This window comes from Tachypleus tridentatus, chromosome 4, assembly GCF_004210375.1.
Source record: "Tachypleus tridentatus isolate NWPU-2018 chromosome 4, ASM421037v1, whole genome shotgun sequence".
NCBI lineage: Eukaryota > Metazoa > Arthropoda > Merostomata > Xiphosura > Limulidae > Tachypleus > Tachypleus tridentatus.
This window is the reverse complement of record NC_134828.1, coordinates 91,862,745-91,885,665: the sequence shown is the minus strand read 5'-3', so window position 1 is coordinate 91,885,665 and position 22,921 is coordinate 91,862,745. Positions and strand designations below refer to the sequence as shown.

Below are 22,921 nucleotides of genomic sequence, written 5' to 3'. Positions count from 1 at the left end.
GGAATTATGTTGTTAGTTTGACCCGTAAGACTAAATGGACTTATTAACATCACCTGTTTAAGAATGCTAAAACTATTAAACAGAATTGGAATATTGTTAACTCTATTATTGATGTTAAAAAAAAAAGAAATTTTGTAATTTTGGTACTACTGATTTATCTGATTTGAATTATTTTTTTGTTAATGTTGCTAAATCTACTTGCTCCAATCCTAAATTTTGTTCTCAGGGCATGCCTCCTGCTCCTTCTTCTTCTTGTTACCTATATCCTGTTACTGTATCTGAAACTATGAATAATATTTTCTCCTTATCAAATTCAGCTTCTAATGGTGTTTCGGTTAAGATTTTGAAAGCTAATGCTAATCTTTTTGCACCAATTTTGACTTTTTTAATTAATTTATCTTTTACTCAAGGGAACTTTCCTAATGCTTTAAAGTTATCATTGGTCATTCCTATTTATAAATCTGGTAATATTTTTGATTTTACGAATTATAGACCTATTTCCTTATTAATACATTTCTCTAAACTATTTGAAAAATCTATGAAGATTAGAATTTTATCATTTCTTGATAGACATTCAGCTTTGTCTCCTTCTCAATTTGGCTTTCGGCCTGGGCTTGGAACGGAGGTTGCTGTTGCTAAACTTGTGGGAAGTATTACAGAAGCTTTGGATTCTGATCTTCATCCAATTGCTGTTTTTCTTGACTTAGCCAAAGCTTTTGATTCTGTTAATCATAAAATTTTGTTAAATAAATTATCTTATTATGGTTTTAGAGGCATTGTTTTTGATTGTTTTTTTTCTTACTTTCACAATAGAAAGCAATCGGTTTGTATCCATAATAATTATAGTGATTGGCTTACAATTAATGTTGGAGTACCACAAGGTTCTGTTCTGGGCCCTTTATTATTTCTCATTTATATATATGATATTCTTTACCAACAGTTTTCTGGAGATATCCAAGCCTATGCCGATGATATTGCTGTTGTTTATAGTAAGCCAAATCTAATTAATGAAGCCATTATTTCTAGTGATCTTAATAAAATTAAAATTGGCTTTTCTGTAATGGCTTATCCTTAAATATATCTAAATCTTTTCTTCTTCAGTTTAACCTTTATGGTGTCATTCCAGCTTTTCCTTCTATTTTTTATCATTCCAATGATTGTTATACTTACCCTAATTGTAAGTGTCCCAAATTGACTCAAGTTTCCTCTGTTAAATATTTAGGAATTATTTTAGATCGAAAATTAAATTGGCAATTTCATATTAATTCTTTAGTTAATAAATTAAAATATAGTTCTATGCTAATTTTTGAACTTAGTCATTGTGCTCCTTATCATATTTTGTTAAGTGTATATTATGCTCTCTTTCAATCTTTCTTACAATATTGTATTTCAATTTGGGTGGCACATATAAGACTTTTTTAATTCCTATTCACAAGTTGCAAAAAAGTGTTTTCTCTCTTATTTTTACCCATAGGCTTGATACCGATTTCAGTAAATTTAACTCCCCTCTTTCATATGATAAACTTTATTTATATTTTTTAGCTTTATCTACAATGCATGTTTCTTTTAATAGGCCTTTTAAAGTCACTTCATATTTTACAAGACTTCAATCTTTTTTTCCAATTAATGTACCCACACCACGAAAAACAGTTACACTTCATCAATATCTTTATTTGGCACCTCGTATTCATAATTTTATTCCTTATAGTATAAGATCTTCTATTAATCGTGTTAATCAAAAGAAATACTTAAAACAATGGATCTTAAATACTGATGATAATATTCTGGGAACTTTATTTTGATTTTGTAAGTTTTGATTTTACTTTATTATGTGTTTAACCATCACAGGACGAGTTAACTCTTTGTTGATGGTTTTATATTGTTATTTGATTTTTTGTGTCTAATTTATTGCTTAATAAATTTATTATTATTATTATTATATATATGATACATATACAAACTAATATTTAGTACCTAATGATGATATAATAAATTAATAACTCATCAGTAATCCATCGTATAGTCTTTTGAACATGACAATGTTCCTTAATTCTATTATCTATTTTCAGTTGTTTATTTTTGTAAACTGTTATTAAATACATTTCAATAAGGTGTAAATATTATCCTGTTGGTTTTCTGATATGTAAATCTTGACATCCTACAGATCTGTATTGAAGGATGTACCCAGAAAGAACTAATCGATCAGTGCAAGTGTTTCGCAACTCATATCAAATCTAATGGAGTTCCAGTAAACAGCTCTTCTGCACGTCCATGTGGACGTTACGATACAGAAAGCTGTAAGTACAAACACAAAAAGCTGTAAGTACAGACACAGAAAGCTGTAAGTACAGACACAGAAAGCTGTAAGTACAGACACAGAAAGTTGTAAGTACAGACACAGAAAGCTGTAAGTAGAGACACAAAAAGCTGTAAGTACAGACACAGAAAGCTGTAAGTACAGACACAGAAAGCTGTAAGTACAAACACAGAAAGCTGTAAGTAGAGACACAGAAAGCTGTAAGTACAGACACAGAAAGTTGTAAGTACAGACACAGAAAGCTGTAAGTAGAGACACAGAAAGCTGTAAGTACAGACACAGACAAAAAAGTAAAAGAACAAAGAATAGAAACTCTATGAAACACAGAACCTGAACAGTGGTTGTTAACTTGTTGCTAAGTAAATTATTAACAACAAGTAAAAAAAAGTTTAAAGTGAAATTACTGTAAGGATGGCTAGTATCAGTCCTTTAACAAATGCTAATAATAAAATAGTGATGACACTTTCATGTAGGGATTATGTAAATGTCATGTCTACTATATTTTTATTAGAAAACTATATAAGTGTAAAAGTCTACATGTATTAATGATTATAGTGGTTCATTGGACTATAAAAAGTGACTCGATTGCCCTTCTAATTGTTTACAGGTAAATTTATAAATAGATCCCAACAATATATCGTGAATTCGATAACATGTTTATTTACAGATAAATGTCAGAAAACTGTTGAAAAGAACAAAGACAAAATATCACCGTGTGAAGCCAAATGTGTCCATCCATGCAGGTAAGTGGTGTCTGTCTCAAACACTAAATATACAGGGTTTGGTGGCTTTGAACAATGATCTTGGTCGAGTATCGTTTTAACTTCTTTTCTTTAAAATACAATTAAAACTTCAGATATTTTATATCAGTTAGGTTGTCGACCAATGAGCTACAGCATACAACTGATATACTAAACAACAATCAAGTGTTTAGACTTAGAAAAAATAAGTTTACTTACTACATCCAATAAATTATCGAAATTTATTAATGTAAAATAAACTGTTTTACCTATTAAGAAATGAATTAAATATTTGTACTTAATATGATTAATGTAGTTACTAATCTACATATGTTGTACGTATTCATTAGACTGAACTGAATTTTTTATTAAAAGAAAACGTTCTTATGTACTGTAGTGCAGTGAAACATAAAAATGTCCTAAATACAACAATTGTCAGTAGATAATTACTGGGGAAGAAATACGTTTTTGTATCTTACATATGTTTACAAACCTAAACTGTTCCTTTTGCTACAGTAACTGTTTAGTGGTTTTTTATTTGTGTTAAAATTCACCCAAAAGATCTGGTATAGAGCTGTCAACGAAGTGACCCAACATGAGTTACGCCGAACCGTTTTGCACGGAGAAAATGTAATTTTGTAAAATAAACTCAACAAAATAATATGATTTACACATTCTACTGAGACAGACTGTTATTCGTGTATTTGTTACTTTTTGTTATAAGGTATGATTTACCTTCTGGTCAGTTGGACAAGTTAACTGTTCTACGGTCAAATAGAACTATAGAAGCTGATTGTACTTCCTTAGGGTCTTCGAAAGTGTTCTGCTTAAATAATAAATAAAACAAAGATTAAAAGTGACATATATCTTCATTTCTTACTTTTGATGTTCACATGTCGTGATGTGTTGTAGCCTAGAGAGTGCACAATTCTTCACATGTCGTGATGTGTTGTAGCCTAAAGAGTGCACAATTCTTCACATGTCATGATGTGTTGTAGCCTAGAGAGTGCATAATTCTTCACATGTCATGATGTGTTGTAGCCTAGAGAGTACACAATTCTCATTATTTTTGGCACGCTCACGTTTTACTGACGTCACGACACTGCAAACTGCAACGTTAGGGTTTTCTGTTGTGACGTAATTTACTGACTGATTGAAAGATAACAAACTATTGTATAGTTGTGCGAATGTTTAAAACGGGTTATCCCACCAGACGGCTTTCGACCTCCTTTGAGGGAAACTAGGATTCTAATTTATTAATGACATTCTCACCTGTGAACATATTACAATTTGAAATTTGGCAAGAGCATAGCATGCCCTAGTAGTCAGAGTGCACAAATTGCAATCTGAGGGTCACGGGGTCGAAATTCGTCATCGTACATACTCGTTCTTTCATTTATGGGGGTATTATAATATCACTGTCAATAACATTATTTCGTAGTAAAGAGTAGCCCAAGAGTTTGCGGTAGGTGGTGCTGACTAGCTGTTTTCTTTCTGCTCTGCTAAATTATAGATGGATATCGCAGATAGCCCTCATGTAGCTTTACGCGAAATTCAAAAACAAACAAATACGAATATATCTTCACCACTTTCCGCTGTTCACTGTTTAATAAACTGTGCTTGAAATTCAATCCGGCTGTTTTTTGTGGAATGGAGCGATCGGATGGTGAACCCAAGGGTTTATGGTTCGCAACCCAGTTGGTGCAAATCATTTGGGACCGTGAGTGCACAATAAAATGATGGGTGAATCTCAGTATTCAGTGGGTTATAATAGCCACGAAAGTAGACGGCAAGTGGTATAGACTAGCTGCCTTTATTCTATGCTATCAGTATTCCCTGTATTTTGAGCCGGTAGATTTAGCCCTAGCTTCGCGAAATGAACTGAAAAGGTCAACTTAATGTATTCACTGTATTTCTTTCTATTATAATTTAAATGTGTTTAATTTAAAATTGAACTACACAAACGAGTTAAGCTTACGCATTCACAACAATCAAATAGAAGTTAAGTGAAGATTAACTCCAAGTTTTATTTCTAAATAAAGATTAAAATAGAATGATTGACGAACACTGCTGAAATATCTACGAATAAATATTTTAATGTTTTTTACAATTAACTATAATAAAAGTTCTATTTTATCTACTCTGGCAAACACTGTTTCAGAACATATTAATTTTATCCAAAAATTGTTTTGTATTTGCCTTCTATCCCAAACATGTCTTATATGGACGTAATCACTATTAATCAGCCATCCAGTGACACAGTGATATGTCTACGGACTTATACTGCTAGAAACCGGATTTCGATACCGGTGGTGAGCAGACTACAGATTGTCCTTTGTGTAGTTTACATGCTATTAACCACCAAAATCATAATAAATGCTTTCATTCTGAGCTTGCTTCTGTCGTAAATAAAAATGAACTTCACCCGATTACACTCACGTGCTGACAGTTTCTAATCAGAGTAATGTCCATAAAAGTACAGTTGGTTATCCTTCCATCAGTAGAGTAGTGACTATTCATGGGTCACAAGATAAATAAATAGTTTTACAAGCTTGTATCAGGTCATCCCTTAAGTAATGTCCGATTTTAGGTTCAGAAAAAGAGAAAGGATTTCGAACGCTTTTAATATTATTTAAACAATAATGTATGTTCCGTTATTATTAATTGCTTCCTGCCAACGATTCACAAGCTTCTGAATGTCACTTCTATAAACGTCTTGAAGTTTGGATGAAAATAATGTAGAGAGGGTAGTTTTGACATCTTCATGTGTTCTAAGCTCTTTTCCATCAAGATTGTTTTGCAAAGATCGGAATAGATGATAATCAGATGAAGCAAGGTCTGGAGAATAAGAAGGATGTGGGTTTTTTTTTTTCCCATCTAGGTCTTCAATCTTTGCAGATGTGATCCTTGTTACATGGGGCCGTGCATCATCCTGGTGTAACACAACACCTTTATGATTGATCAAAGCAGGCCTCTTTTCTTTCAGTGCAACATTCAAGCGCTCTAACTGTTGACAATAGAAGTCTAATGCAATCGTTACATTGAGTGGCAGCAACTCAAAATGGATCACACCAACTATATCCCACCAAACGTTTAACAAGATTTTCCTAAGATGGAGGTCCATTTTGGGCTGTGCTAAAGCCAGTTTACCTTCACTAAGCCATTGTCTGCAGCACTTAACATTTTTATAAAACAACCATTTTTCATCTCCAGTCACTAACCAGTTCAAATAAGGTGAGTTACGCTCACGAGAGTGCGGAGAAGTTGCTCTAAAATTGGCTTCTGTGAAATCATGAGTGACCCATTTTCCAAGTTTTGATAGTTCTCCAAGCTGTTGCAGATGACTGTTGAATGGGTTGAATTAAACTTCTATGCTAGTTCTTAAACTGTGACAGCATAATCTTCATTAAGTGCAGCCAGCAACAAGTCATCATTAAACTCAATATGGCGCATCACTTAAGCTGTAGTCACCTGGTTTGAACTTCTGAAACCACCTCGGACATTTTCTTTCATTGAGAGACTCCCCACCATAAACACCTTGAATGTTTAGTGCAGTTTCTGCTGCACTATTACCTTTTGTAAACTCATAAAGCATCATATGCCTAATGTGCTCCTCAGACACATCTATCTTCATAAGGGTTTATTTGATTAATGATCTGAAAAAGTGTAGTTGGGTTAGTTTATTTTATTTTTCTGGACATTTTTATACAAGTCCTACTACATGTTATAGTTATTAACACCTTCTACAAAGACAGAAATGATGATGCACTTTCTGTATTAAATTTTCGGACATTAGTTATGGGATGATCTGATAGAAACCAATATTGTTTCTGATAAAAGCTTCTTCTTAAGACAGATTAACATGAACATGTTTCAGTAGATGAAAACTGAAAACATTACGTACAACTAGCATGGAAAGTGAGGTAAGTTGGTCCTGTTATGATTGAATGATATGACTCAGAACACAAACACACTGTTTGTCAGATACGAACATGAATGATCAAAGTGCGGTTTTAATCAGCAATAAAAGCTAATATTTTAGGAAATGTCACTTTGTTGGTTTCAAAACACCAGAAATGACAGACACCCAAATATTCCGTAAAAGAATCACGAGTGAAATTCTCCAACTTTACCACATCAAGTACATGAAGTTGACCTACTGTAAGACATTCATCGCTGTCTAGACATATCCACATACCTTTGCATCATTGAGCTAATATACACAGAACTTGAATAAGGTGTATAGTCGTCCTAGTCTATGTTAGAAGCATTTAAATTGTTATGTAAGTGATTTAAGTACAGTTGCAAAATGTATCACTTACTTTAAATTGCAGTTATTATGAAGTAGCTGGGAAGTCATTTAACCCATACCTGAGATCTTATTATTCTAACTTTTATAACTTTCATTTCAATTGGTGAAAACCATATTCATTGTTAATGTGGTATTTCAACCTCTTCTGGTGTTGATAACAGAAGTGTAATACTTGTCATAACTTTAACAATGGTTACCATAGTTGCTAGTCATATTCAGCATCTACATCATTCATATAGCCTAATGTAAGGCCCGGCATGGCCAGGTGGTTAAGGCACTCGACCCGTAATCCGAGGGTCGCGGATTCGAATTCCAATCACATCAAACATCCTTGCCTTTTCAGTCGTGGGGGCTTTAAAATGTGACAGTCAATCCCACTATTCGTTGGTAAAAAAGTAGCCCAAGAGTTGGCGGTGGGTGGTGATGACTAGCTGCCTTCTATCTAACATTACACTGCTAAATTAGGAACGGCTAGCGCAGATAGCACTCGTGTAGCTTTGCGCGAAATTCACAACAAACTAAACCAACCTAATTTCACAGTTCAAGTACCTAATATGTGCTGATAATATTCTGATGCGCAAGAACGACTCCATCAAAGATGAAATAAAACAACAACAAAATACAACCATTCCAAAGCAGGATCAGCAAACAGAGCAATGGCATATGAATGGTCATTATTCATTCTATAGCCACAGATATATCACACTCAACAAAAGATATCCTTATGAGCACAAACCACACTATCAAGTGGAGCCACAGCTATAATTATGAGGTATCTGGGGTAACCTTAATAGATAACGTCACCAGCCACATTAATGCCATGAAAACCAGCGCTTCATAGGAAGTAGTGGACTACTTTCTTGCAATAGGAAATCAAGATGAAGAACATTACATATTTACACTGTGCCAAAGATTTGCTTCTTCATCCTTTATTATGATGAGTGCGAGTGCTTCACAGCTAAATAATGTTAGAAATATAGAAAAACAACAGCTTGTACTTAATGTGACAGAGGACGAATCTAGATCACTTCTATCAAAGCCCTAGTTCATTCTGCCATCTTTTTGTCGAAGATCCATATAAGTCCCATGAATCCCAGTCAAGCAGGGAATATCCTTAATGGTGAATAAAGAGACATTCACATTTTCACCCATTTGTACCCATTGGAATAAATATTTGACAATTTAGAGATTAGGTAAATGGTGAAGCAGATGTCATAGCCACAGATCGCTTGCAAACTAATACTATGAAGAAAGCATTCGTGCATTTATTAATATGTGGTTTGTTTGTTATGGATTTCGTGCAAAGCTACATGAGAGCTATCTGCACTAACTGTCCCTAGTTTATTAGTGAAAAACTATAGAGAAAGTTGCTATTCATCACAACCCTCTGAAAATTCTTGGGCTACTCTTTCACCAAATAATAGTGGGACTGACCATCGCAATATAAAACCACTATGACCGAAAGGGCGAACATCTTTTGGTGAGAAAGGAATTCAAACCCGCAGATTCCGAATCAAATGATCTAACTACCTGGTCATGCCAGGTTAGTTTTGTGGAGCAAAACATTCTAAATAAGGCTGGCGGAGCATCCAGTGTTCCCACAAAATTGCCCAGCTCTCAGTACAAAATACAAAAATATTTACAAAATATTGTAAATGTTTTTCTTGAAGAGGAGCTTGTTATTAAATATTTGAACATAAGTACGACAAGAGTGTTAAACTGAGTTATTTTTAGAAATGATAGTTTATTGCAGGTTTGTTTACGTAACTATTTTCGAATCATATGAATCATCAGTTGTGAATTGGTTGGTTGTTGTATTACTGCATCATGTTACTAGAACCATAAGTTTTTCTCGTAGTTTTCTTCAAGTATTTTTGCATCATAGTATCTCGTATTTTGTGTAATGTTCTAGGCCTTAGTCGGGCTATAATATATACGTCCAAAATGCATAGAAATATAATTATATGCAGAAGTATTGGACAGATCTAGACTGAGTGATCCTGAGTTTAGTCATGACGAGCGTATAGTGGCAAGTTCTAAAAGGAAATGATCACAGATTGTATTGCAACAACAGGGTAGAAAACAATAATTTATTTTTTCAATTGTTCTAAAGTAAATGAACCAGACTGTGTGGAATTTTACAACATAGAGACAATTATTTAAAGCTCTGAATACAACTGTAGTAACTAAAAGTGTAATGAAAATTTGAATATACGTATCACACTTTTTAATATATTAAAACTAGTGGATTTGTGCTGATTGTTTATTGTTGAAATTTAATGTCAACAAATCACAGCTACCTACTGTAAAGAATTCGGTCTATCTATAAAACCTGACACTAAACGACCAGAGTAATAGGCACACTGCACTAATTTTTGGATGTAATTATAATTATAAGTTGATTGATTAATAAGCAAACTATGTTGTTGGTGAAGTAATTCTGGTTAAAATATAAGTTAGTAGTATCGTTGTTTAAATTTGAGATAGTAGACACGCTGTAATGTTCTTTAAGTTGGTACGATATTCACTGTAGTTCAGTTTTTGCTAACATTCTTACAGTCATTCATATTCTAGGTTTACATATTTTCTTACATTTGCAGAAAGACAGGAATCTGTAGATCTTGTAAAATATTTCACAAGTAACACAAATTATACAATTTAACCTTTATATCAGAACTGATGATTAATGTTGGACCTTATATCTAAGGACTTGTTCAGTGTTCAACGTGTGGAACCAAAGATGGTTGTTAATAGTAGAGCAAGTTAATCTCATTCAAACCCAACATGGTTTCTCTATCCTCACTCAGCTGTGGAGTATTTAGGTTTAATGAAATGTTCCAGGTCTTTATTCAGTGCAACACAGCTGCCATATTAAAGTAGTTTTGATGGCAATCTTTGCCGTATATTACTTATTTATTACAATTCCATGTCTAAATACGTATCATTTGTAACTTGTAAGAATTTCACAATAAGGTGATTTCATCAGCTTCGATAACTGTCAAAGAAATATAAAAAATGTAACCCCTTCGGTGAAAAACAGTTTTCATTTGGATAATATAAAGATATGTATTAATTTTCAAAGTGTATCTTCTGACACTATTGTGAAATAAAAATTAGATATTATCATAGTTAAATAATAGAGCTACAGCAAATACTAATTGTATTTAATTAGAACTTCAAAACTACTTCGACACTAATTTGAACTCTAGTTGAATAAGCAAATGTCTTTAGTTTTGACTAAATAAATTTAGTGAGTCTAGTCACTCTTCATAAGAACGATGTTTCGTATCTTGTGTTGTCTTTGGAGATACAAACGGCGTCGTTTTCACTGTGATGATGATGGTTATTATCCGACACATTACAGCGAATGACATTAAGGTGAATGACATTAAAATTAGTCCTACTTTTGTATATATTTTTTTCTAAAATATTTTTAATACTTCTTTCGTTCAGCAATCTCAGTTGTTTTAAGGCTACGTTTGTCTGTCAGAACTAATGCCCCCGCGAGTACAGCAGTAAGTCGCTGGATTTACAACGCTAAAATCAGGGGTTCGATACCCCTCGGTGGGCTCAACAGATAGCCCTATGTGGCTTTGCTATAATAAAACACAGAACTAATGAAATATTGCTCTTTTTTCTTTACTCGGTGAACGCTAAAAACGGGGTTTCGATACCCGTGGTGGGCAGAGCACCGATAGCCCTTTGAGTAGCTTTGTGCTTAATTCAAAACAGCAACATCTTTTCTCAGTAAACCCTCTGTTCAAGGTTTATAGAGAGTAAAGAACACCCAATCTTCCTGTAAAGTTGTTCCTATAAAGTGACTTAAGTAAAACCTAAAAGGCCCAATATCATATATTATTGAACAGTGTTCTGTATATTAGTTACTCTTTAATTCTGTATGACGTACGACAATTTTCTTGAACAATATTATAAAAATAAGGTATAATTGAATATTAATTTCAACAGCTCATCAGAATGACATCAGTCTGAACCTGGCTTTAGTTTTTCTATGAAGATATTTTGTTAGTTTTATATTCATTAGTTCTTTGTTTGAAGTGCAAAGCTTTATAAAGGGTAATCTGTATTATATCTGCCACATGCAATCAAACCTCGGACTTTATCAATTAGCTCATTAGAAGTTTACGTTAAAAGCCTAGATAACTCATCAAATTACAAATTATGAAATATACACAACGACACATTATAGACAATTAATTTAGGGTAAACTTTTAAAAACAAGTTGGTATTAACCAAGTTGTTTTAGCCCTGGTTCTTAGCGTTGTAGTCTTACTAATATCTATGGCTTGAAAGATATTTATTAGCAACGCACGTAGTTATGTGTTTGTTTTATGACAAAGTCGTGTTGATAGCTACATTTCACGTAATTTTAATATATGTTACGTAATTGTATTTGTATTTACTCAGAATAGTGAACTATGACATTACTACTACAGTTAAAGATCCGTGGCCAGAAGACACCGCTCCTAAGGAGGTATTTGTCCTTTTATCTCTATTTAAGTACAGTACATGTAACACTTAAACTGTTGGAATTATATGTTTATCTGCAACATGTATGGTGTGTGAGAATTTGATACAGGTTTTTTCATTCAACTGTATAAAACGTATATTGTAATATACAGTATAGTGACATGTATTTTTAATCTGGTTATATGGATGCACATTTTGGAAATATTTGTTTTAAGTGTATTTTAAGTCGGTTTTATTGAGAGACATGTGATTTTATCTTATAATGTGATACTTGGATATTTCTAGCAGAACAAGTTACCGAAGTGTTTAGCTCTAGATATCCATACGTTAGTTAATGTTTGTATCGTTAACTCTAGATGGAAGTTACATTTAGGCTTACCACCTGATTCATGTTTCACTAAAAGTACTTTTAATAAATAATAAAAGGAAAACAACTATGCTAAGTAGTGCATTAGATTACATATATTTAGTATCGTTCATATTACAGTTTAATGTGTATGTCAGTATTTTATAAACTGAGAGGTGTTGTTAAATAGAAGATTAATATATCTTGAATTTTTGTTGACAAATGTTTTAGTATAAATGTTAACTGTGTAATTTTTATTTATGTAAATTAACACTTTTACATTGGGTTACGATGAAATATGAGCTTACCATATCAAACAGAGATTTGTTAGAAACTAATATCCATAGTGTGCAATTTAACCATAAAATACTAAGCTTGACATTTATTTATAAACTAAGAAATTTTCGTAAATAGTATCCTAGTGTACAGTATCCCAGCCTATTTTGAAGTTATGTTACCAAATGCTTCAATATCTGTGATACTTGAGTTCGATATTTTACGCACGTATATTGAAGTTAGCCCGGCATTGTCAGGTGGTTAAGGCACTCGATTCGTAATCTGAGGGTGGAGGGTTCGAATCCCCATCGCACCACACGTGCTCTCCCTTTCAGCCTTGGGGCGTTATAATGTGACGATCAATCCCACTATGCGTTGCTAACAAGAGTAGCCCAAGAGTTGGCGGTGGGTGGTGTTGACTAGCGAATTAAATGTTTTAATAATGACTTTGTTGTTTAAAGTATAAATTATATTTCTTGCCCTATTTAGGTTGACTTAAGCCAAAAGACAAATTTTATGTGATTACCCTCAGAAATTCAAACAAACAAACAATGAGTACAACTTCTAGAAGTTATATGTATCAACTTGGTATATTACATTTAAACAACAAAGGAAACTTAGCATAAGGGACATACAGCTTACCTGGATTGTAGACATACTGGATTTATAAAACATGAAAATTTGTATTGTATTTTATTATAAGAAACTTGAAAAATATTGAAACAGAATTTCTAAGTTGTTTGTTCATTTTGTATAAACGATCGAAACACATGTTTTGGTTTGGTTAGGTTTCTGAATTTCGCGCAAAACTACACGAGGGCTATCTGCGCTAGCCGTCCATAATTTTGCAGTGTAAGACAAGAGGGAAGGCAGCTAGTCATCACCACCCACCGCCAATTCTTGGGCTGCTTTTTTACCAAAGAGTAGTGGGATTGATCGTACATTATAACGCTCCCACGGCTGAAAGGGCGACCACGTTTGATGCGACGGGGATTCGAACCCTCCACCCTCAGATTACGAATCGAACGCCTTAACCCATCTGGTGTTGTGTTTGGAATCTTTCCTGTCTGTATACGATATATTTGTTTTATTTACACTGTTACATGAGTAAACACTGAAATTTCCCCTATTGTTCGAGCATGCGCAATACTTTACAATCCTTTACTTTTATGTTAAAAGTAAGGTTGTAAGCTATAAATGAAGTGCACTGCTGATTTAGCTTTTAAATTGTTGTAGAGATTCTAAAATAAAGAAAACTTTGATTGCTTGTCACTTATTTTTCATTTAATGTAATTTACTTTCATATTAATATATTGCAGGTATTATTATAATGAAGTGTATGGCAGTATTTTATAAACCAAGAAATTTTGGTAAATGGTATCGTAGTGTATTGTGAAGTTACGTCAGAGATTTTATTTACATTGTTGACTTCAGTAAAATTATTTAGTGTATGGTGTATATTATTGGTGTATATATATATATATATACATTAGTGTGTGTGTGTATATATATATAGAGATAGATATACATAAATTACAGTCTGTGATTTAGTACAATTAGCAATTAGTAAAGTGAATATAATTTAAAATTTCTTATTAAATGTAAGTAATAATTATAGTAACAGATGTTTTACCAAAGATGTACAACAAAAGTAAATTTTTATCAAAACTTGAATAGTTTGGTTTATAATTTATGGTCCATCAATCAGTTGGGACTACGACTTTGTTTTACTTGTATTATAATTAATTCTGCTCTACATCTACATTACAACACAGTATTTATTTCCATAAACCACATAGACTTGGTCAATTCATAAATGACCTTTGAATGAGTCCCACTTATCAAACTGTTTGTGACAACGTTAGTTTTTTCCAAAGTACTGTCACAATACTTTGTTTTTACAGTAAATGTTTATAATGGTTGATTTAAATATCGGTTTGAATTCTTCAGTCTTGTTTCTGACTTTTGTAATTCTTAAAAGTCTATGTCCAGATTGTATGTGTGCAATATTCTATTTTGGCTTCAGCATTAGACAGTATGAACGTTATATTGTTTTAAATAATAATATTTTATTAAATTATAAGTCATTCATTTGACATATTTAATTGCATGGCAGTTATTGGTTATGTATGATCTGTGAAATATTAAGTGTCCTACAGAAACTTGTCTAAAAGAAGCTATGAATAGTTTTAAAAAATGTATTCCACTCTTTCACAAGGTTTATGTGCGTTTGGAAGTGGTCAATGGTTATATAGGAAATGAATGGATAAGTAGTAACTCAATCATTTATTATTGTTATCACAGATAATTAATTTTAACATAGTTAAATCTAGACCTTCATGACTTGTGTACAATCCTACAACAGCCGTTAAAATAATGGTTTTGATGTGTGTAAATTTTCTATAAGATGTGCAATATATAGTGTCAAAACTAATAAAAGTTTATTATTACATATTAAATGTTTTAATAATGACTTTGTTGTGTAAAGTATAAGCTTTATTTATTGTATATTTCTTGCCATATTTAGGTTCACTTAAGCCTACAGACATATTTTATGTAATTGAAAATACTCGATTGATTAAGACATAATTATTCTATCATTGTTTTCGAAGATTCGTTTTTCAAGACTTCATTAAATTATAAACGTATTAATGAACTACTCCTGAAGACTTAAGTCCATAAATATTAATTATTATATTGTCCCTTTTAGGATGGATAACTGAATTAGAGCTAAGCATCTATATTTATGTTGATTTAATTATAAATGTTTTAATTAATTAGTGTTAACCATTCTTTTTAGGATGAATTAATTTACTATTAAATTAATAATTAATTATGTTCATGTTAAGTTACTGCATTATGATCGTTTGCCATGGCTACCTACAAACATTCTCTACTTTGTTGTACTATTACATAATCATCACTCATAGTATTAAATATGTGACTTTTCTATAAATTGTTTATTTTTATTTAACGTTTCTTTAGAATGTTTCGAACACTCGAAGTGACATCACCAGGTAACTGTCTCCATTTATAATCCATTATAGCAAAAGGCTTACACTGGAGATGAAGCAATATACATGTACATCCACTCCATCTTTTTCACCTATGGCAGTTATAATCATTACAAGATGTTCTGATTAAACCATTACAGAACAACAATAAATACAGAGTTAAAAGTGTTCTAGAATCCCTAAGTATTCTCAACAACCTCAGTAATAATAACAAAATCTGCAGTTTTGATGTTGTTTCCATGGATACAATGACATCACCAGAGGAAGCACCAGATCTAGGTCTATAAATAATATCAACAAATCTAACAAATTTTATTAAAACGCAGGCATGTAAATTTTGAAAGATTTGTTACACTTTTCACTAAAAATGTTTCATCTGTCAAGATAAAACCTGTGAACAAATAGATAGCCTCTGCAAGGACAGCTCTCTGTCACGTGGATTATGTGAATTGTTTATTAAGAAAATAGAAAATCAGGCGATTAAAACAGATCTGTACCTTCCATACACTGGTTTAAGTACGTTCAAGAAGGCCCGAATTCACTGGCAAAGTAGTACGTTTGTGGACTTACAACATTAGAAACTGGGTTTCGATCCCCGTGGTGGGCAGCACACAGATGGTCTTTTGTTGTAACTTTGTGCTTAAGTACAAACAAACAAACGTCTACGATATATTTTATAGATTTGAGAACAGCATCCGTCTACAGTCATTTGTGTAGCAACATTCACTCTGACATCAAATTCACTCATAAAGAGTGTGTGTTTTTCTTACATTTGATTAGCCCACCGAGAGGAATTCAACCCCTTATTTTAGCGTTGTAAATCCGTAGACTCTCCATTGTACTAGCAGGGGGCCACTCATGAAGTAGAAAATTAAAACGAGGTTTTCAATTAAATGAACACACCAATAGGACAAGTTTAACATGAAAAGGTTTGGCAAAACTGGCAAAGTCATGACTATATAAAGTGGGACTCCACAAAGTTTAACCTTACAAGCTTTGAAATTTCTAGATGGCTCTGAGCTACATGTTATAGATTAAGAAGTAAACTGTTATTATTAAAATTTCTTCTTTTTCTTGTTATTTGGTAACTACATTTATAGATGGCGCCACGTCCTTTCCTAACAAATTCATTAAATTTTCAGTAATACAACGTACAACTAGCTTGGGAGGTGTATTTTTATATCTCAGAGTGAGTGCGCTAGTATACTCCTAGTATAGGAAAGAATCTGATGAAATAAATGACCGTAACAATTGTAATAATAAATACACTCACTTACTAGCTTGAATTATTTTTTCAAATGTTTATTTCTAGAATTCTTAATATATTATTGACGGTTTGTTTTGTGGTGTTTATCCGTCAGTAATATCACACTTTAACGTACAGTAAATGTTAAAAACGAAAAATTATGAATTTTTTGTTTGACAATTTTGAAGTCTAATGAATATTTTCTGTTTATTGTATAGAAGAAAAATGTGGAATCTGTTTTTAACGTATGGTCAGACTTCGCACGCAGAAAAGCTGGAATTTCAACCTTGGAGAAAGAAAGGTAATCATTGTAGAAATAAACTTTAATTACCGATATGATAATAAATGTTGTTTTTATTTATTAGTTTTAAAGGCTGATGTTTACCAGAAATATCATTAGTCAGTTTATAAAACATATGTTAGAAATAAAAAAATGGGAATAGTCAGTTCATGTAAAAATGTTCATTATATATATGTAGTCCATCTTCAACAAGTATCTCTAAACAAGTACAAAATCCCGTCAGAAACGACGCTCAGAATCTCTATAACCTCTGAAATAAATTGCCTTTTTTTTCTGTAAACCTTCATATTGTATCTACTACATTCAGTATATTAGTTTTATATTATATCTGTCAGTTTGACCAGTCTCGTAACCACCATGAAAATACAAATAAATAAACATTATCCTTTTCTTTCTAGGATTACTTTCAATTGCAGCAGGAAACAACGTTTACCTATAGTGGGCGGTGGGTGGTGGTGACTAGCTGCCTTCTCTCTAGTGTTACACTGCTAAATTAGAAATGGCTAGCATAGATAACCTCGTGTAGGTTTGCGCGAAATTAAAAAACAAACTAACATTTACCTACACTAAATAACTTAAATAGCTTAATATTATTCATCTGTTTATAATTAAGTTTTATTGTCAAGATTGTCAATCTTTGTGACAAACCGTTAGTAAAACGTTTGTATCTAGATACGTATCGTATCATACCTATTATATATACATATACACAGTTACTTCCAAAATATTATACGATTCGGCATGGCCACTTGGTTAAGGTACTCGAGCCGCAATCCGATGGTCACGAGTTCGAATCCCCATCACAACAAACATGTTTGCCCTTTCAGATGGTCAATACCACTATTCGTTCGTAATAGAGTAACTCAAAAGTTGGCGGTGGGTGGTGATGACTAGCTTGTCTTCCATCTCGGCTTATACTGCTAAATTAGCGACGGCTAGTGCAGATAGTCCTCGTGTAGCTTTGTGCGAAATTCAAAACAAACCAAAATATTATACAGCATTTAACCATGGCTCTTTAGTGATAGGATCATGAATAATATATAGTGTATATGCAGGCATCGTTTTATTTGTAACTATTTTATCCTTAAATGGGTTAATATTTTGTTTGTATTTCACTCCAGAAAAAGTTTGGCCAGAGTCCTGATCTATTTCAGCTCCATGACACATGTGACATATAAGCAGTTTCCTAAGTTTGAAGTGAGTGTTTTAAATAAAAGAAAAATGTTCACTTTGAAACAGTAGTTTTGTATGTAAATTAGTGACAAAATTTTATTCATGACAACCTAAATAAATTCTCACGAATAATAAACAAATTTCGTTAAAATACATTGAGCTTTGTGATAATTTCGGTGTTAATTAAAGATTTTGAGTTTGTTCAATTCTTATTTTATATGCATTTTTATATTAAATTAGTGTCTATAAATGATGTATTACAAAATTATCAAAGTAAACCTTGGTATAAATTATAATTTCTGTGAGAAATACAAAACGATTATCACTGAATATAGAGCACTCGAAAAGTACAGTTTAGGTGCTGGTGTTTTCTTATAGCAAAGCCACATTGAGCTATCTACGGAGCCCTCCGAGAGGAATCGAACTCCTGATTTAGTGTTGTAAATCGGTAGACTTACCTCTGTACTAGCGGGGGACAAGTAGTGTCCTTCCAATTTCTTTTTATTTAAATAGTTTGTTTCTAAATCATTCTGGTGCAGTAGATTAATAGAAACTGAATGAATTAGAAATTTACAACATACGTTTATTTTGTGCATATAACGGGAACTAAGAAGTACAATATTCTGAGTAGTACTATTTATTCTATTCATTGTTTATCCTTTGCCTAAATACTACAGTTTGAAAAGAAGGAAAATGTTTGTTTTTTTTGTTTAAAGTACTTTATACCTTTCAAACGTTATTATAATGCACTTAAAATGATTGTAATTTAAATTTAGAATAATCTTTTTGTTGCATATTTATGAGGAAATTGGTCAGTTATAAGTGTATTTAAGAAATACATAATAATAACACAAATTAATGAAAGACTTACTGATATTCTCGTTAATCAAGCACGTCTTCAATGTAATGCCTTATTCTTTGTTATATTTTCAATGTAATGCCTTATTCTTTGTTTCGCGCAAAGCTACTCGAGGGCTATCTACGCCAGCCGTCCCTAATTTAGCAGTGTAAGACTAGAGGGAAGGCAGCTAGTCATCACCATCCACCGCCAACTCTTGGGCTACTCTTTTACCAACGAATAGTTGGATTGACCGTCGGTTTCAATACCCGTGTTGGGCATTATACGCCCCCACGGCTGGGAGGGCGAGCATGTTTAGCGTGACGCGAACCCGCGCCCCTCGGATTACGAGTCGCACGCCTTACGCGCTTGGCCATGCCGGGCCCTTATAATTGAAAGGCTAGAGATTTGTCAAAAACTCGTATTCACGACCTGCGTACGTGTAGCTCTACAACAAACTCAGCCTTTACGTTAAAATACTATATCAAAGTTCAGAAAACATCAAAACGTGTTAGTACGTTACAAATTGGTTAGACAGTTGTCCCCATCCAACCCCACGTAAATTTTTTCTGTATAGATAACATTTGATACGCAGCATAAAACTTTTGTCCCTTATACGACCCGTACATTTCCAAACGTGTAACAACCATAGAAATTGTTTTATTGTCGCTTGATAATGAGCCCCTCCAACTGGTACAGCGATTTATAAGGCTAAAATGAGAGGTTCGATTCCCCCCGGTGGGCTCATCAGATAGCCCGATGTGGCTTTGCTATAAGAAAACACACACGCACCCTTGATAAAAAAAGTGGTAAACGTTGAAACATGTATAGTTTTAGAAATGTTTTTGTGTATTGATTTTAAAGTTGGGTGTTATTCATTGATTACTATGCAAATTACCATTCTTGACTTTGTATTAATAGTTATATTAAGAAACTAGGAGAAGGAACTTCATGAAATTCCGAGACAGTGTTAGTGTGTTACTGTGGGGTCCATGAGTTAAGTGTTCTACATCAGTTGTTCTTTTTATGTTTAAGGTTTAATAGTTTGAACAAAGACGCTTATTTCTTATCAGTCTCCGAGTCGTGTACTAATTTAAAACATGCAAAAATTAATAACTAATCTGTTTCCTTCTCTGAGATAATTAACGTAAGGACCACTCTGTACGTTTATTGAGGTAATGGACTAAACAGCATCAGTTGTTTATTTTGTTTGAATTAATCCTCTTTGTAAGTCCTCACTTTATGACAGACACCTAACTCACACAAGTTGGGCATGGCTGGGTAGTTAGGACGCTTGACTCCTAATCTGAGGGTCGCGGGTTCGGATCTCCATCACACCATCACTCATCTCGGCTAGAGGAGATAGCCCTCGTGTAGCTTTGCGCGAAATTCAAAAACCAAGCCGAACTCACTAAATATAAGACGTATGTTAAAAAGCATTTTTTGTTGTTTCTACCAGACGTACCGTTGTATCAATGGGAGTATATGAGAAAAAGATTAACAGGAATTAATTAAAACTCTTTAGTAATTTATAATCTGTTTACAGGACATCGAAGTGTTCAGTTATATTGGAGGATATCTAGGAATGTGGTTAGGAGTCTCTCTTCTGAACTGTCTTGATATATTGGATGGCTTTCTGGTACGCTTGAAGAAATACAAAAACAAGGAAGTGAAAACTACTGAACAACAATATTCTGATAAAGTATCTTGTGTAGCGGTTCACTCAGTTAGTGAAAACTACTGAACAACAATATTCTGATAAAGTATCTTGTGTAGCGGTTCACTCAGTTAGTGAGTGAAAACGTTGGTCTACGAGGGCTGTTCAAAAAATACGCGGACTGAGGTCATAAAACAAAATGTACTTTATTTAGAAGTTACAGGTCTGGGACCCCTTCAAAGTACTCTCCTCCCCAACGCACACACTTATCCCAACGGTGTTTCCACTTGTTGAAACAGTCCTGGCACGCTTCTTTTGTAATGTCCTCCAGCTCCTTCGTCGCATTTGCCTTAATCTCGTGAATCGTCTCAAATCTTCTTCCTTTCAAGGGTCTTTTGAGTTTGGGGAACAAGAAAATATCTCAAGGAGCAAGGTCAGGTGAGTAGGGGGAGTGGGGAAGAACAGTGATCGAGTGTTTGGCCAAAAACTCACGAGTTCTGAGGCACAAATTTCGCAGCAATGCGGTGCATCTTCAATTTTTCGGTCAAAATCTCGTAACAAGATCCAACTGATAACCCACACTCTTCAGCAAGCTCCCTGACAGTCAGACGTCGATTTGCCCGCACCAGGGTGTTGATTTTGTCGACGTGTGGGTTGTCAGTTGACGTGGAAGGACGTCCAGAACGCTCATCATCTTCAATGGACTGTCGATCATCCTTAAAACGTTCATGCCACTTGAAACATGCCGTACGCTTCATAGCAACATCACCGTAAGCCGTGTTAAGCATAGCAAAAGTTTCAGTCGCAGAGTTTCCAAGTTTAACACAAAATTTCACAGTGAGTCGTTGCTCCTTCAGGTCATTCATTCTGAAATCCGCCAAACGAAAAAATCGCACTTCACTTAAAACCGCGTAGCTAATACACAAATGAAGATATCTGCAATCGGGAAATGGCGTCGTAATCAGCTGATCTGTGCAAACCTAGCGACACCAAGCGGATTCCCCTGAAACTAACTGGAGCCGCGCAATTCGAACAGTCTGCGTATTTTTTGAACAGCTCTCGTATAACAGTTTATTTAGATATTTATCTTCTAAGCCTTTCCTTCTATAAAACATCCCTTGAATTTCCAATCACACTCAATTATCCTCTCTAGGATATCATTTTTAAAACATGTAGCCTCTTTGCCTTTTCTCCAAATAATATCCTTAGAATTTTCAATCACGGTCACATCTTTTACTCTTATAATTATTACACGTATGATAATACACTACGTTTGATAATCGTAAGACTTTTAAAAGAACCTAATCTCTGTCGATTAGGTTTATCTGTTTTAATTTATTTGAACTGTATGCTAGATGCACCAATGACGTACTCATAAGCAAGTGTGTAATAAAATAATTAATTAAAGCATTTCATGTGTAGTCTGGTATTGTGTAATTATTGAAATATTTCGTTGTATTATCAAAAAAATATATTTTTGAGAAAGTGAAGATATGATTTTTTGTGATTTAAATTAATTAGTAAAAGAACAAAAGAACAAATTAAGATCATCCAGTGATGTTAACAGTACTGCGTATGATACCTTTTCCGTTTAAATAGTATTTTCCATATTCTAGGGTCTGAATCTATTTAATCTATTAGGATACAAAAGGCATTTAAATTTATCATACCTGGATTAACTATTCTAAATACTATCGCGGGCCTGGCACGGCCAGGCGTATAAGGCACTCAACTTATAATCCGAGGGTCGCGGGTTCGAATCTCCCTCACGTCAAACGCCTTTTTAGAGTGTCAGTCCCACTATTCGTTGGTAAACGAGTAGCCCAAAAATTTTAAGTGGGTGGTGATGTCTAGCTGTCTTCCATCTGGTTTTACACTACTTTTACTTCAGCGTTTTTCAGACTGAGTTTGAATTAACGTTAATCTATCAGCCTGTATTTATGCTCTTGTCATGGCTGCTACTGTTTTAGCCATTTTCTCTAAAGGTTCAACATTTGTATTATAAAAAACTTTTACACCTAGCGACCCATAGTGTGTGTTTAACTAATGAAATAAGAAAAATAAAAGAAAAACGTAATTCCTTTGGTACAAGTAATGGCTGGTTAAACATATAGCAGTTTCTACTTTTTAAAACTTTCAAAGAGTAAACTCTCTTCAACATTATACATAACTCGTGGTAGCAATAACTCTAAACAAAAACATGTTTGACCGTT

The 22,921-nt window shown here is 33.5% G+C and overlaps 1 protein-coding gene across 2 annotated transcripts in view; it reads left to right on the top strand.

Moving 5' to 3' along the window:
• Positions 1–22,117, top strand: part of LOC143249687 (epithelial sodium channel subunit alpha-like) — a 67,988-nt gene extending 45,871 nt beyond the window's left edge. For both annotated transcript variants that reach the window (XM_076499988.1, XM_076499987.1), the window contains 6 exons: positions 2,165–2,297; positions 2,985–3,060; positions 11,795–11,861; positions 16,958–17,040; positions 18,162–18,237; positions 20,598–22,117. In XM_076499988.1, coding sequence (XP_076356103.1) covers positions 2,165–2,297; positions 2,985–3,060; positions 11,795–11,861; positions 16,958–17,040; positions 18,162–18,237; positions 20,598–20,795 — 633 coding nt within the window. In that variant the 3' untranslated portion in view covers positions 20,796–22,117. The remainder of the gene's footprint in view (positions 1–2,164; positions 2,298–2,984; positions 3,061–11,794; positions 11,862–16,957; positions 17,041–18,161; positions 18,238–20,597) is intronic.
• Positions 22,118–22,921: the final 804 nt, after the last annotated feature.